This window comes from Chelonoidis abingdonii, chromosome 11, assembly GCF_003597395.2.
Source record: "Chelonoidis abingdonii isolate Lonesome George chromosome 11, CheloAbing_2.0, whole genome shotgun sequence".
Lineage (NCBI taxonomy): Eukaryota > Metazoa > Chordata > Testudines > Testudinidae > Chelonoidis > Chelonoidis abingdonii.
Window position 1 is genome coordinate 17,251,023 of NC_133779.1, and position 14,758 is coordinate 17,265,780.

Below are 14,758 nucleotides of genomic sequence, written 5' to 3' on the forward strand. Positions count from 1 at the left end.
CTGGGGGGCTGCAGATCGGGAGTGAGGGGCACCGGCAGGGCTGGGTTGGGGCTGCAGATCGGGAGTGGGGGGCACTGGCAGGGCTGGAGGTCAGGAGTGGGGGGCACTGACAGGGCTAGGGAACTGTTCTGTTTCGGGCCTGGCTCAGTGGTTATTCTCCGTGGGGTTGGAGCCCCCCCGTGACCTCTATCACCCCTCCCCGACAGCTGAGAGCAGTGGCCCCGGGCACAGTGTTAGGGAGACCCTGGCTCTGGGGGGCTCGGCCCCCCCCGGTCCCCGAGCCCCCCATTGACTTGTCTCCGTTACTTTCTCCTAGAATTTTGTAGCCACGCTGGCTAATGGGATGAGCCTGCAGACTGCGATAGAAGATGTAAATATCCTTTGAGTGAGGGGCCAGGCCAGGGCTCAGGGGCTAGTGACCCCCAGGGCCGGCCGGTAACTTCTTCCCCGCCCCCTCCCCTCCGCTCGTTCCCAGCACTGACTGGTGACACCCGACCCCTGACCCTTTCCCTATGCTGGCCAGCAACCGTCCCCCATTTCTACAGACACCCCCCCTCCGGCCTTGCCCTGCCCCATCCCGTGGTAGCCAGCCCCCAACCCCCCCTCTGGAGTCAGATAAACCATGGGTAGGGGGACCAAAGGGATCCAGGACACCCCCATCCCAGCTCAGAGCATCCGTCCTCTCCGCAGGCAGGTTGTGACCCATTGCTCAGCCCTAAGGGGGGCAGTGTGTGTCTGCTGGGGGGGGCTTTCTGCAGAGCGGTCCCGTAGGAAGCTCCTAGGGCCCTGTGTTCTGTATGGGGGTTACTGGCTGGGAGTTTTTGAGGGGGGTGGGTAGCTGCTGTGGGGCTGTGTGCATGGTTGGACCTCGGGGGGCAAGGGAGTAGCTGTTGGCTCTGTGCCTGGGGGGGAGCAGGTAGCTGATGGGGGGGCTTTGTGCTTGGGTGGGGGCTGTGGCCTGCGATGGGCAGGTGGCTGCAGGGGAGGGAAGGGGGGAACCAGTATTTCCCCAGTTTCCTTAACTTGGTCTCCAGCCCCAGCTCCTGCGGCGCATTGTGGGTGCGGTTGGTGGGGGAATGGAAGTGGGGCGCGGGGAGACCCAGCTCTGCGGGGGGCTGGAATGGGGGGGCTCGGGGCTACGTGTCCTAGCCCTGCATTGTTCCTACCAGGCAGATGTGCACTGGGCCCCACCAGGAGAGGGGGCAGGATGGGGGGCCGCGTGGTGCTGTCTGGTGCCAGGGAGCTCTGCATGGGGTGGTGACACTACGTGGGGAGTGGGGGTGGGGCTACAGGCTGGTTCTGTGGGGCAGGTCATAGGGGGTGGATACTGGCTGGACTGGGCCCGTGGGGCTGATGTCGGAGCTGGGGGGTGGATACAGGCCGGGGTGGGGCTGATGTGGGGGCTGGGTACTGAGTGGAATGGGCCTGTGGGGCTGATGTCAGAGCTGGGGGTTGGATACAGGCCAGGCCGGGTCTGTGGGGCTGATGTGGGGGCTGGGGGGTGGATACAGGCTGGGCTGCATCTGTGGGGCTGATGTGGGAGCTGGGGGGTGGATACAGGCCGGGCTGCGTCTGTGGGGCTGATGTGGAGGCTGGATACCAGGCGGGCTGGGCCTGTGGGGCTGATGTCAGAGCTGGGGGCTGCATACAGGCTGGGCTGGGTCTGTGGGGCTGATGTCAGAGCTTGGGGAGTGGGTACAGACCGGGCTGGGACTGTGGGGCTGATGGGGGGGTGGATACAGGCTGGCCTGGGCCTGTGGGGCTGATGTCAGAGCTGGGGGTTGCATACAGGCTGGGCTGGGTCTGTGGGGCTGATGTCAGAGCTTGCGGGGCTGGGTACCAGCCGGTCTGGGCCTGGATACAGGCTGGCCTGGGTCTGTGGGGCTGATGTCAGAGCTTGGGGAGTGGGTACAGACCGGGTTGGGACTGTGGGGCTGATGTGGGGGCTGGGTACCGGCCGGGCTGGGCCTGTGGGGCTGATGTGGGGGGTGGATACAGGCTGGCCTGGGTCTGTGGGGCTGATTGGGGGGGGCCCTGTGGCTCAGCCCCATCCCTGTGGTGTGTTTGGGAATGTCTGTCTGACCGTGGCCCCCCTGCCCCCCAGGTGTCCTGCCCCCAGGCTGAGAGCAGCATGAAGCCCACGGCCGAGGAGATGACATCCAAGGATTATTACTTCGACTCCTACGCCCACTTCGGCATCCACGAGGTCAGTGGGGGAGGGGAGGGTGCGCTCCAGGGCTGCGGGTTGGGGGCAGAGGTCTCTGTGGGGTACCTGGGTTTGTGGGCACATCCCTGCCCCCTGTCCCCGTCCCGACCAGGAGGAACTGGAGGATGAGGTGTACTGGGGGGGCTGGATGGGGTTGAGTGGCTCCCTTCCTCCCAGGAGGTGCTGCAGGACGAGGCGTGTGGGGTTAGGGGGCCCCTGCTGACCCCTGTATCCCCCAGGTGATGCTGAAGGACAAGGGGAGTGGGGTTGGGGGCCCCTGCTGACCCCCTGTCCCCCCCACAGGAGACGCTGAAGGACGAGGGGCGTGGGGAGTGGGCTGGGTGGGGTTGGGGGGCCCCCGCTGACCCCCATATCCCCCCAGGAGATGCTGAAGGACGAGGTTCGCACTCTGACCTACAGAAACTCCATGTTCCACAACCGGCACCTCTTCAAGGACAAGGTGGTTCTGGACGTGGGCAGCGGCACTGGGATTCTCTGCATGTTCGCGGCCAAGGCGGGCGCCAAGCGGGTCATTGGGGTGAGTCCCGCACCCTGGGCCCCCTGACCCGTTGCTGCCCAGCTGGGGCTCCCCAAGGGTTTCATAGCACCATGAGGCTGGAAGGGGCCTCGCGAGGGATCCTGTCCAGTCCCCTGCACTCAGGGCAGGACTTGGTATTATCTAGACGGCCTCTGATGGGTTTGTCCAACCTGCTCTTAATGATCCCCAACAACAGCGATTCCACCATCTTCCTGGGCGATTTATTCCAGACCTTCACCGCCCGACAGTCAGGACGTTTCCCCTAGTGTCCAGCCGAATCCTCCCTGGCTGCAGTTTAATTAAGGCCATTGCTTCTTGTCCGATCCTCAGAGGTTAACGAGTACAATCTTCTCCCTCCTCCTTGTAACAACCTTTTACGAACTTGTGGCTTCTTGTTTCCATTCTAAGCAGACCCCAGTTTTCAGTCTTCCCCCATAGCTCACGTTTTCTAGACTTTTCCATCATTTTTGTTGCTCTTCTCTGGACTTTCTCCAGTGTGGCCACATCTTTCCTGAAATGTGGCGCCCAGAACTGGACGCAATCCTCCAGCTGAGACTATATCAGCGCAGGGCAGAGCGGGAGAATTATTTCTCGTGTCTCGCTTACAACACTCCTGCTAATACATCCCAGAATGATGTTTACTTCTTACATAAGAATGGCCAGAGTGGGACAGACCAAAGGTCCATCCAGCCCAGTGTCTTATCTGCCGGCAGTGGCCAGTGCCAGGTGCCCCAGAGGGAGTGAACCCAACAGGCAATGATCAGGTGGACGGCAGGAGGTAGAGATGGGGACATGGTTCCTTACCCAGCCTGGCTATTAGCCATTAATGGACTTAACCTTCATGAATTCATCCAGTTCTCTTTTAAACCCTGTTCTAGTCCCAGCCTAACAACCCCCTCAGGCAGGGAGCTCCACAGGTTGCCTCTGCGCTGCGTGAAGAAGAACTTCCTTTTATTTGTTTTAAACCTGCTGCTCATTCATTTCATTTGGTGACCCCTAGTTCTTGTATTATGGGAACAAGTAAATAACTTTTCCTTATCCACTTTCTGCACATCACTCATGATTTTATAGACCTCTGTCATATCCCCCCTTCGTCTCCTCTTTTCCAAGCTGAAAAGTCCCAGCCTCTTTAATCTCTCCTCATACGGGACCCTCTCCAAACCCCGAATCATTTTAGTTGGCTTTCTCTGAACCTTTTCTAGTGCCAGTAGATCTTTTTGGAGATGAGGAGCCACATCTGTACACAGGATTTGAGATGTGGGCGTTCCATGGATTTCTATAATGGCAATAAGATATTCTCCATCTTATTCTCTATCCCTCTTTGAATTATTCCAAACATCTTCTTTGCTTTTTTGACTGCCGCTGCACACTGCGTGGACGTCTTCAGAGAACTATCCACGATGGCTCCAAGATCTCTTTCCTGATTAGTTGTAGCTAAATTAGCCCCCATCATGTTGTATGTATAGCTGGAGCTATTTTGTTGCCCAATCACGTAGTTTTGTGAGATCTTTTTGAAGTTCTTCACGATCTGCTTTGGTCTTAACTATCTTGAGCAGTTTAGTATCATCTGCAAACTTTGCCACCTTACTGTTTACCCCTTTCTCCAGATCATTTATGAATACGTTGACTAGGATTGGTCCTAGCACTGATCCTTGGGGAATACCACTAGTTACCCCTCTCCATTCTGAAAACTTACCATTTATTCCTACCCTTTGTTCCCTGCCTTTTAACCAGTTCTCAGTCCATGAAAGGACCTTCCCTTTCATCCCATGGCGACCTAATTTACGTAAGAGCCTTTGGTGAGGGACCTTGTCAAAGGCTTTCTGGAAATCTAAGTACATTACGTCCCCTGGATCCCCCTTGCCCACATGTTTGTTGACCCGTTCAAAGAACTCTAATAGATTAGTAAGACACGATTTCCCTTTACAGAATCCACATTGACTTTTGCCCAACAATTTATGTTCTTCTATGTGTCCGACAATTTTATTCTTAACTATTGTTTCGACTAATTTGCCTGGTACCGATGTTAGACTTACCGGTCTGTAATTGCCGGGATCAGCTCGAGAGCCCTTTTTAAATACTGGCGTTACATTAGCTAACTTCCAGTCATTGGGTGCAGAAGCTGATTTAATGGACGGGTTACAAACCCTAGTTAATAATTCTGCAATTTCGGATTTGAGTTCTTTCAGAACCCTTGGCTGAATGCCATCTGGTTCGGTGACTTGTTACCGTTACGATTATCAATTAATTCCAAAACCTCCTCTAGTGACACTTCAATCTGTGACAGTTCCTCAGATTTGTCACCTACAAAGGCTGGCTCAGGTTTGGGAATCTCCCTCACATCCTCAGCCGAGAAGACTGAGCAAAGAATTCATTTAGTTTCTCGGCAGGGACTTTACCGTCTTTAAGCCTCCTTTTGGGGCTCGATCGTCCAGAGGCCCCACTGGTTGGTTAGCAGACGTCCTACTTCTGATGTACATAAAAAAAAAAATTTGGTTATTACCTTTTTTGCAACCATGTTACCCTGTTGACTCATATTTAGCTTGTGATCCACTCTACCCCCCAGACCCCTTTCTGCAGGACTCCATCCTAGGCCGCCATTTCCCCGTTGTGTGGTTCCTTCCGAAGTGGGGCACTTTGCGTTTGTCCTCATTGGATTTCACCCTGTTTACTTCAGACCATTTCCCCAGTTTGTCCAGATCACTTCGAATTTCAGTCCTCTCCTCCGAAGCGCTTGCAGCCCCGCCCAGCTTGGTATCGTCCGCAGACTGTCTGTGTCCTCACTGTGCCAGTGTCTGAATCATTGGTGAAGACATTGAACAGAAACGGACCCAGATCCGATCCCTGCGGGACCCCACCCGTTACGTCCTTCCAGCCTGACTGTGAACCCTCGGGGAACAGTTTGCACCCGTTTCTCTCTCCCAGGGCCCCACCCCCAACCTCCCCGTTCCGCCCCTGCCCCATGTCGGGGCCTTGCTGTTGGGGTTCATCTCTCTCCACTGACCCCCCGCGGGGGGGGCGGGTGTCGTCTCTCCACTGACCCCTGGCTCCCCCTGCAGATCGAGTGCTCCAGCATCTCCGACTACGCCGTCAAAATCGTCAAAGCCAACAAGCTGGACCATGGTGAGTGGGAGCCCCCTGCCCCTCTCTCTCCCCCAGGAGCTCCCCAGACCCCCACTTCCCCCTCGTCTTTCCTGGGGCGCTGCCTCCTCAGAACCTCCTGCCCTCATCCCTAGAGTCCCCTTGAATCCCCTGGAGCGTCCCCCTGCCCCTACACCCTCTCCCCCAGAACCACTCCCCTATTGCTCCCAGGCTGCCCCCCACTGGGCCCCTGCCCTGCACCCCCATAACAGGAAACAGCAGATCGTCCCCTCTCAGCCCCGGGGGTCTGCGTCCATCCTCTCTAGAGCCCCTCCCCCATGTCTGGCCCATCCCCTGTGTTAAGACCCCCATCCCCTCCCCCACAGTGGTGTCCAGCCCCCCTCTACCCCCACATCTGGCCCATCCCCCACGCTGAGACCCACCCCCCGATCCCCTCCCCTGCAGTGGTGTCCATCATCAAGGGCAAGGTGGAGGAGGTGGAGCTGCCGGTGGAGAAAGTCGACATCATCATCAGCGAGTGGATGGGCTACTGCCTCTTCTACGAGTCCATGCTCAACACCGTCATCTACGCCCGCGACAAGTGGCTGGTGGGTCCCCGTGGGCCCCCTTCCCTGCCCCCCAACGACCTGCCATGGGGTCAGATGGGAGCCGGTTCCCTCGGAGGGGACGGGCCCTGTGTCCCGTTCCCCAAGCCAGCCAGTCCCTACCTTGGGAGTGGGTCAGAGCCGGCGCCTCCTAGAGGGGACAGGCCCCGGGCCCCTTTCCCTGCCCCCCCTGAGCCAGGCGGTCCCTGCCCTGAGGCTGGGTGGGACCTGGCCCCCCTTAGAGGGGAAAGGCAGCCAGGCCCTGCCCCTTAGTGGGGCAAGGTCCTGTGTTCTGTTCTGGGGACCCTGTGTCTAGGTGCTGGGGGGGTGGGGGAAACAGGGATTTTAGGGACTGACACTCAGTGACACCCCCCCTCCCCCCAATCTGTCTCCCCAGACCCCCGATGGACTCATCTTCCCTGACCGGGCCACCCTGTATGTTACGGCCATTGAGGACCGGCAGTACAAGGACTACAAGATCCACTGTGAGTGGCGGGGGCTGTAGCCCCTCTCTCGGGGGCCGGCTCAGTGTTCCCAGGGCGCCGGTCCTGGTGGCTCTGCCTGGGGGGGCCCTGAATTCGGGGTGTTACTGTTGCGGTGGGGTGGTGCTTCGCGTGGCCCTATCTCTCTGTCCTCAGGGTGGGCTGTCTCGCTTCGCCTGTGGGGTCTGACTGCGGCTCCTTCCCGGTGACGGGGATCCCGGGGCAACCCCCTGAGGTTCCTCAGGGTGCACCCCAAAGAATGGAGCGGACGATCCCCAAAGCTGGTGGATCTTCCAAGACTTGGATTTCCCAAACCAGCCACCACAGCTTCCGTTAAACCTCCCTGGCCACCCCGAGGCCAACGCCCCAGTTCCCTTAGCCCAGTGGTTTTCCCCATGCCTGGGAGTGAAGACACTGGGTCGCAGCAGCTGTGGTCAGCACCGTTAAAAGTCCAGACGTCAGCGCTGCCCGGCTCCGGCAGGCTAGTCCCGACCTGTTCTGAGACCGCGCTGCAGCCAGCAGCAGGTCCGGCTCCTAGGCGGGGGGCCACTTCGTCACACCCCTGCCTCGAGCACTGACTCTGCTCTCCCATTGGCCAGTTCCCGGGCTGGGGGGCAGTGCCTGTGGGCCCGCCTTGGAGCTGGACCTGCTGCTGGCCGCTTCTGGGGCGCAGCGCAGCCGCGTGCCACGGAGAGGCAGGAAAGTCTCCCCTGACCCCGCTGCGCTGCTTGACTGGGCCCTGAGTCCGCCCCCCTGCAACTCATGCCTCAGTCCCACTCCAATCCTATCCCTAGCCCAGAGCCCTGACACCCCCTGCTCCATCAGAAGCCCCCCCCACACCCCAAGCCCGTCAGCCCCACCACTGCCAAGCCCTCAGGCCCACACCCCAGTCCGAGCCCATTCCACAACCCCAAAACCCCCATTCCAAACCGCCATCCTGCACCCATCCTTGAACCCCTCCCACACATTGAAACCCCTCATTCCCACTCCAACCCTGACCCCATCCTTCACCCCCTCCCAGACTTGAAACCCTCAATTCCAGCCCCACCCTGCACCCCATCCTTGAACCCCTCCCACAACAATGAACCCCTCATTCCCAGCCCCACCTGCACCCCACCCTGAACCCTCCACACCTGAACCCCTTTTTCCTAGCCCCACCCTGCACGCCCTCATCCCCACAGCACCAGTCATAGCCCCCCCGAGCCCCTCATCCCACTCTGTTGGGTCACGGGCATCAACTGTTCCTCAATGAATCCCCAGAAAAATTTTGAACCCCACTGTTTAAAGCAAGCGGGGCTCAGGCCTCCCTCCCAGACACCACATCAAAGTGTGCAGAGGATCACTGAAAATCGTAATTCATCAATTAAGAAAGTTCTACAGCTACCGCCAGAGGAAATGGATACATGTCACCTCCCAGGTTAAATGAATGTGCAGATCTTTCCCAATACGCACGTCAGAAAGAACCGATCCTCATTAACTAAATGAACATTATTAAAGACAAGAGAGTATTCTTGTTGAAAAGGTCAGTGCAACGGAGCAGCACGTGAGGCGCAGTTCCGAGATCTAGGATTTCGTAAGCAGAGGTTGATGAGCCTGGTCACCGCCGAAGCGTTCGTACAGAATTATCGCGTAGGTTAAGATCCATGTCCTATTCAGGGGATCCCGACCGACTGCAAGATCTGCGTGGTGTTTAAGCTTCCCGCAGGGAAGCATCAAGCAGATCTGAAGAGAAAAGATCAAACCATCGGAGCTCTGAGGTAGCCCTTCGTTCAGTAATAAGCTACCCACGATTAACATAAGGGGAGTTAAGCCATATAGGCATTTCACTTGACTATAAGGAGCCGGAAGAAAACAGTGATTTCACCAGAGATCATCTAAATGTTAATATTCCCTTTTGATTCTGACAATTCAGCAGCCATAGTCTGTTTAACATGGCTTAACACTAATCAGATATAAGTGTAAACACGACAATTAGGTGGTACACCTCCAATATCTCTAAAACCGATCCAAGCTTTGCAGTCACTTGGAGCTAATAGCATGCAATTGGCCCTAATTACTGTTTAATACGGTGGAATTTCTAGGGTGGAATTTGGGACCCTTTATCCAATGCAGGGGGTGTTAACCCCTTATGTGGGCCCCGCGTCACATCCCTGTATAAGATTCGTTTGGGCCCTCGCTACTGATTCCAATAACGTTCCATCAAACCCTAGGTGGGAGAACGTCTTAACGGCTGTTCGACCGTCCTGCAATCAAGGACGTTAGGCCAAATCCAAAAGGACGCACGCTGGTGGTATGTGGTGGATCGAAAGGACTGGTCACACGCCGCCTCATACTAAGGTGGCAGCGCCGGGGAGCAGTGGGGCGTCAGGAGAAACATACAAGGGGATGGATGCGCCGGAGACAATAATCCCAGTCCTGTGACCAGGGAAGGACAGTCCCCTCCGCCCTGGGCTCCCCAAGGGCAGGGACCTTGGTGATTGGGAAGTCGGGAAGGCTCTGTTCTGCGGCTCTGGAATGTGCGGGGGGGAAGGAGCGGCGGCGAGATGTGTGTGGAGGCAGCGCTGACCCTGCTCTCCCAACAGAGTGTGGAACATTACACGGTGAAGGTGGGAGGACCTGACGTTCACTCCGCTCCTTCGTCCAGATAGAAAACGCAACGAACATACAACCACGCCTCGTGGCCGTATTCAACATCGAGTTCACACCGCTGCACATAAGCGCACTGGCTTGCTCCACCAATGTAACGCAGTGGGGTGGGGCTGGGGCATGGGGGATGGGATTGGGCAGGGGTGCCAAAGGATGGAAGTGGAGTGGGGCGGGGACCTGGGAGTGGGGAGGCGGGTGGGGCTTAGGGATAGGTGCCCAAAGGATGAATTGTAGGTGGAGGCTTGGGAAAGGGGTACGGCAGGGCGGATAGGGAGTGTGGGTGTGGGACCTTGGGAGGTGCAAAAGGAGGTGAGAACTGGAGTTGGTGGGGCGGGGTCTTGGGGAGGGAGACTCAGGTGGTGTGGGCGTGGCCCTGCCCCCTCCCCCCTGACACCTGCCCCCCAGGCCTGGGAGTCTGAAGCGGAAGCTGCATCGACCCACACCACTGGAAGCAGAACGGTATTCACATGGAAGGACTACCTGACGTGAAGTACGGCGCGAGGAGATCTTCGGCACCATCAGCAGAAAAGCCCAACGCCAAAGAACCAACGTGAAGTGAACGGCAGGGGGGCCCCCATCAGGGCGGGGCCATCCCCCTCCCTGGGGTTCTGGAGAGCTGGGTGGTGGTCCTCCAAGGGGCACTGCCCTGTGGAACTCCCTGCTGCTGGAGAGGGGGCTGGGGGGCAGGGATTGGTGCAGTGCATGCTGGGGGGCAGGGAGCGGTGAGCCAGACCCCCATGACTGACACCCTCCCTCCATCTCTCCCTGCAGCGGGACCTGGACTTCACCATCGACCTGGACTTCAAGGGCCAGCTGTGTGAACTGTCCTGCTCCACGGATTACCGCATGCGCTAGCCCCCCCATGTCCCCCCCACCCCCCCATCACGCTGTGTGTCCCCCCCCGGGCGGGGTCAGAGCCACGGGCACCCAGGGCCCTTCTCACAGCCAGGGGGGCACAGAGCTGCCACTGACTCCCCCCTCCCTGCGTGGCCCTCGAGGGAGGGGGTGATTATCTCCCTCTGCCCTGGGGCCCTCCCACCCCTCCCTCCCGTCTGCTTTTAAACCAGCGACCCCCCCCCAGTAACTAAGTACCTCACTGGCCCCCCTTTCCTGCCCTGGGACACCCATGGGGGCTCTGGGGCCCAGCTGAGTCCCTCTGCTCCAGTGGTGGTGGTGGGGGGGCTGTCCTGTTTTTTAGCTGGGGGGCAGGTTGGGAGGGCTATGGGGAGGGTTCCCAGTTTGTGTTTTGCTGACGGTTCTGGTCCCCCACCCCTTTACCCCCTCCCGGTTGACACATTGTGACTGTTTCATAAGTTATGTTTTTATATGGCTACATTCATGAGAAAATAAAGAGATGAAACGGGGCCCCTGGCTGCCTGGGCAGGGTGGAGGGGGGCCCAAACCGTGCCCCCCCCCGTGGCTTCCTGGGTAGGGTGGGCCTGGCATGCCTAAACTGGCTCCTGCTGCTCTGTACCCCAAAAACCTGCCTGTGGCTGGGCCCCCTGCTCTCTGTGGGGCCCCCCCAGCCCTTTGTCCTGTCCTGGCACCCAGAAGCCTCTGGGTAGGGAGGTAGGGGGGCTCCCCTCTCTGGGCAGCCCCCCAGGCCAGGAGCTGCATGGCTGCAGAACCCAGGTGTCCTGGCTCCTAGCCCCTCCCAGAGCTGGGGATAGAAACCAGGAGTCCTGGTTCCGCCTCTGCCTCCTTCCTAGGGCTGGGCAGAGACTCCTGGAGTCCTGGCTTCATTGCACCCCCAGACCTGCTAAGTGACAGCTGTGGGGTGATTGGGAGGGCTCCCCGTGGGGGCGTGGCTTAGAGCTGTGCTCTGTGTCCTGTCCCCCCCCCCCGCCCCGATCCCAGGCTGCCCCCTTTGGCCGGTCATCCAGGAAGTGGGGGTGCTGCCTGGAGTGGAGGTAGCAGATTTGGCATTTTGGGGGCAGGGGCTTCCTGGATGCCCCCCACTCCCCTGTGGGTGCACCAGATCTCTCCCCGCCCCCCCCCGCTAGAAAAATACACTCAGGTGGGGGCTGCCCTCACCCTGATTCCCCACCCCCATCCCCCCCATCCTTAGTGTATCCCCAAGGGCTGCCCCCCCGCAACCAGCCTGGCATTGGGGGGGTCCCTGAGTTCTGTCTGGGTGGTGCCTGACGGGGGCCCTGATCTCAGGGGCGGGGGGTGGCCTGTCATGGGGCAGATGCTGGTCCTGGGTCACGTGCCCCTGGGAGTCAGCCAGGCCATGGGGTTCAAGCCCAGCTTGGGGGGCCCTCCCTGAACCCGTGTCTGGGGGTGTTTCCTGTGAAAGCTGAGTACCCCAGGGCTTTGCGGAGCTCCACAAGTGCCAGACTCCAGGGGCTGATTCTCAGGCCCAAAGGCCGCACATGGGACTCTGCCTTCCCAAGCTGCCTCCAGCTCAGTCTGCCCCACGGCTGCCCTCCCTCTGCCAGGCTTCAAGCCCACGGGCCCAGGTTTGTCACCCCCTCTAGGGCCCTGCCCTGGGGCCTCAGTCGAGCTGGGCTCCTGGCATCGCTTTAAGGCAGGTTTTCTGGGAAACCCTGTGGCCTCATCCCTGATCTGCTGGAATTGGGGCCCTGAGGTCCAGCCGTAGGCACCCCAGAGTCAAAGCACTTGCTGGTCCCAAGACGTCCTTGTCTACGCAGCCCCCTGGCAGCTCGGGTTCGGCTGCTTCGCCCGCACGTGGAGCTGCGTTACAACCCGCTGGGGGTCGGGCCCTGCTGAGCTGGGTCGCTCTAGGACTGACTCACCCCCAGGTTTGGGGTCATCTGCAGTCTTTAGGGGGGTGTTTCCTCCAGCTCCTTGATAAAAACGCTGCCCAGGGCTGGGCCAGGAACAGATCCCTGTGGGACACCCAGAATTCACTAGGGAGCCGGCCCAGCCAGTCTTCAAGCCGTTTAACGAAGGCTGGTTTTTAATCAAACTGCCCTGTGGTACCAAGGCAAATGCCTCAGCACAATTACCCCTCTGCCCGTTTGATGGGAGCTGGTCTGCATAACCCAGCTTGATTGGCATTAATGACCTCGCCCACCGTCATTCATTAACCAGCTCGGTGTCTGGCTTGAATTACCCGGGTCGGCCCATTTACCCTTTTTAAATACTAGCACAACCGCGGCTTTTGCCCTGTCTCCCGTTGCGGAAAAGCAACGGTAATGGCCCAGCGAGCTCCTCAGCCAGCTCTTTTAAAACTCTTGGATGGAAGAGCTGGACCTGCTGATTTCAAACGATCCCACTTCAGTAGCTGCTGCTCACCAGCCTCTTGAGATACTGGTGGAATGGAAAGTGTTAGGATGGATTATGAATACATCCTTTTTTTTTTTTTACTCAAATACAGATCAGAAATATTGAACAATTCTGTCTTTTCTGCATTATTGTTGCTGTTCTAATGTGTTCATCCAGGAGTGGACCAATACCACTAATATACACCTCTAGCTCAATATAACGCTGTCCTTGGGAGCCAAAAATTTTTACCGCGTTACAGGTGAAACCGTGATATACTGAACTTGCTTTGATCCACTGGGGCGTGCAGTCCCCCGTCCCCTCCCAGCGCACTGCTTTACTGTGTTATATCCAAATTTGTGTTATAGTGGGTGGTGTTATATCAAGGTAGCGGTGCACTTAAAATTACTTCTTTAGTGTCCTTAGTTATGCTGGCCCTAGATGTCCCCTGGTGTCCTTTTCCTTCCCTTATCAATTTTCTACAATTCCTAACTGTTGATTATTTTTAGCAACTACCCCTTGCGTCCATTTGTTACACTTTTTCACAGCTGCTTTTGACTCCCCTTTCAATTAGGCCGCTTTATTTTTTAAAACCTGTCTAGCCACCTTTCTCACTTCTGGCTTTTTGGACATCCTCCTTAAATGTTCTTGAATGATCCTCCATTTCTGTTTGGAACTTTCCTCCTAGCTGCTTTGCCTCCAAATTGTTTCCGGCTTTGTGAAATCAACCCCAGCTGGGACTGGGCTGGACTCATAAATGTGAGCGCTTCACCATCAGTTGTGCCACTGCCGCAGCTTGGTTTGGTGATCCTGTTCCACTTTATCCGACTCCCCTAGGACCTGCCCTGGGGGAGGCACCACTTCCACTTAGCAAATTGTCAGCTCTAGTTTTTAGGAGATCAAGGGCCAGCTGGTTTGGGCAGCAGGGAACCAGGGCTGTAGATAAATCCTGTGTGTTCCAGAGCCAGAAGCAGGATTCACCCTGCTGGGTTCCAGATCGACACTGTGTGTTTATCCGCTCGTGCGCTACACCCACTCCCCCCCAGCTCAAGATCTGTGTGGGTGAGTTGTAGATGGATGCCTGCGTCAATGGGCTGTGGCATGGTCTAGGTCCCCGGCCCTGTTCTGGAGCCCCAGACCTGTTCCTTGCTGATCTGCAGCTACCTCTCCCTGCCAGCCCCCCTGCAGAGGGGCAGGGGCTTCCCATTTTCCAGAGCCCCCACTTCACCTTTTCCAACCCCCTTTCCAGGTTGTCAGCAGCAGAATTCAGCTGGCAAATTCCCCCGCCCCCTTAACTCTGCCTGGCATCCACTGGAACAGACCTGGAACCCACAACATGAATTCCCCAGACATGCGTTTGTGTGGGGAGGGACTCCTGGCTGCAGGATGGATGTGGGGGGGCAAGAAAAAGGGAAGTTTAGTGGGGGGAGCGCTTGGTGGAAGAACAGGCTGCAGACACAGGGGCCTCTCTTGCTGGGGTTTATTGGCCTGGGGCGAAGCTTCCCCCACCGGCCCCACGCACACTAAAGCATCATGTTAAATTGAGCACAGATGACTCCTGCCTGGCGGGGGGGGGGGGGTTCCAGGGGGTCCCCTCCCTCCCCCCCCACTGGAGGGCGCTATTTCTCCAGGGGGGCATAATTCAGCAGCTTCTCGATCAGATCCACGTGGGAGAGCAGCATCCGCCGGCAGCAATATCGCTTCAGCCCCAGGGCGTCCAGAGCGTCCCTGCAGAGAGACGGGTCAGAACGGGGCGCTGCGGGGCAGGAGTGCGGCGCCCCAGGCGGGGGCGGGTGGGGACTGAGGGGCTGCAGGTCGGGAGTGCGGCGCACCCCACTTACCCCTCCGTATACTCCGCCTGCAGCAGCCCCAGATACGCCTCCCACTTGTTCCCCACAACTTTCCCGCACGTGAAGCACCGGACCGGGATGATCATCCTGTGGGGGAGGGGGAGACATTGAGTGGGGGGCAC

General features: G+C 58.2%; 2 protein-coding genes across 3 annotated transcripts in view; one reads left to right on the forward strand and one right to left on the reverse strand.

Annotated features, from left to right (window-relative positions):
• The window catches only part of PRMT1 (protein arginine methyltransferase 1), an 11,216-nt gene extending 765 nt beyond the window's left edge, over positions 1–10,451 (forward strand). The window contains exons 2-10 of the mRNA XM_075070558.1: positions 315–370; positions 2,105–2,206; positions 2,589–2,744; positions 5,804–5,867; positions 6,291–6,433; positions 6,828–6,915; positions 9,122–9,144; positions 9,557–9,652; positions 10,330–10,451. Coding sequence (XP_074926659.1) covers positions 315–370; positions 2,105–2,206; positions 2,589–2,744; positions 5,804–5,867; positions 6,291–6,433; positions 6,828–6,915; positions 9,122–9,144; positions 9,557–9,652; positions 10,330–10,413 — 812 coding nt within the window. The 3' untranslated portion in view covers positions 10,414–10,451. The remainder of the gene's footprint in view (positions 1–314; positions 371–2,104; positions 2,207–2,588; positions 2,745–5,803; positions 5,868–6,290; positions 6,434–6,827; positions 6,916–9,121; positions 9,145–9,556; positions 9,653–10,329) is intronic.
• A 3,803-nt stretch (positions 10,452–14,254) lies between these two features.
• Positions 14,255–14,758, reverse strand: part of LOC116817991 (DNA-directed RNA polymerases I, II, and III subunit RPABC5-like) — a 256,942-nt gene continuing 256,438 nt past the window's right edge. For both annotated transcript variants that reach the window (XM_075070762.1, XM_032768567.2), the window contains exons 2-3: positions 14,628–14,723; positions 14,255–14,514 (exon numbers count right to left, since the gene is read on the reverse strand). In XM_075070762.1, coding sequence (XP_074926863.1) covers positions 14,406–14,514; positions 14,628–14,722 — 204 coding nt within the window. In that variant the 5' untranslated portion in view covers position 14,723 and the 3' untranslated portion in view covers positions 14,255–14,405. The remainder of the gene's footprint in view (positions 14,515–14,627; positions 14,724–14,758) is intronic.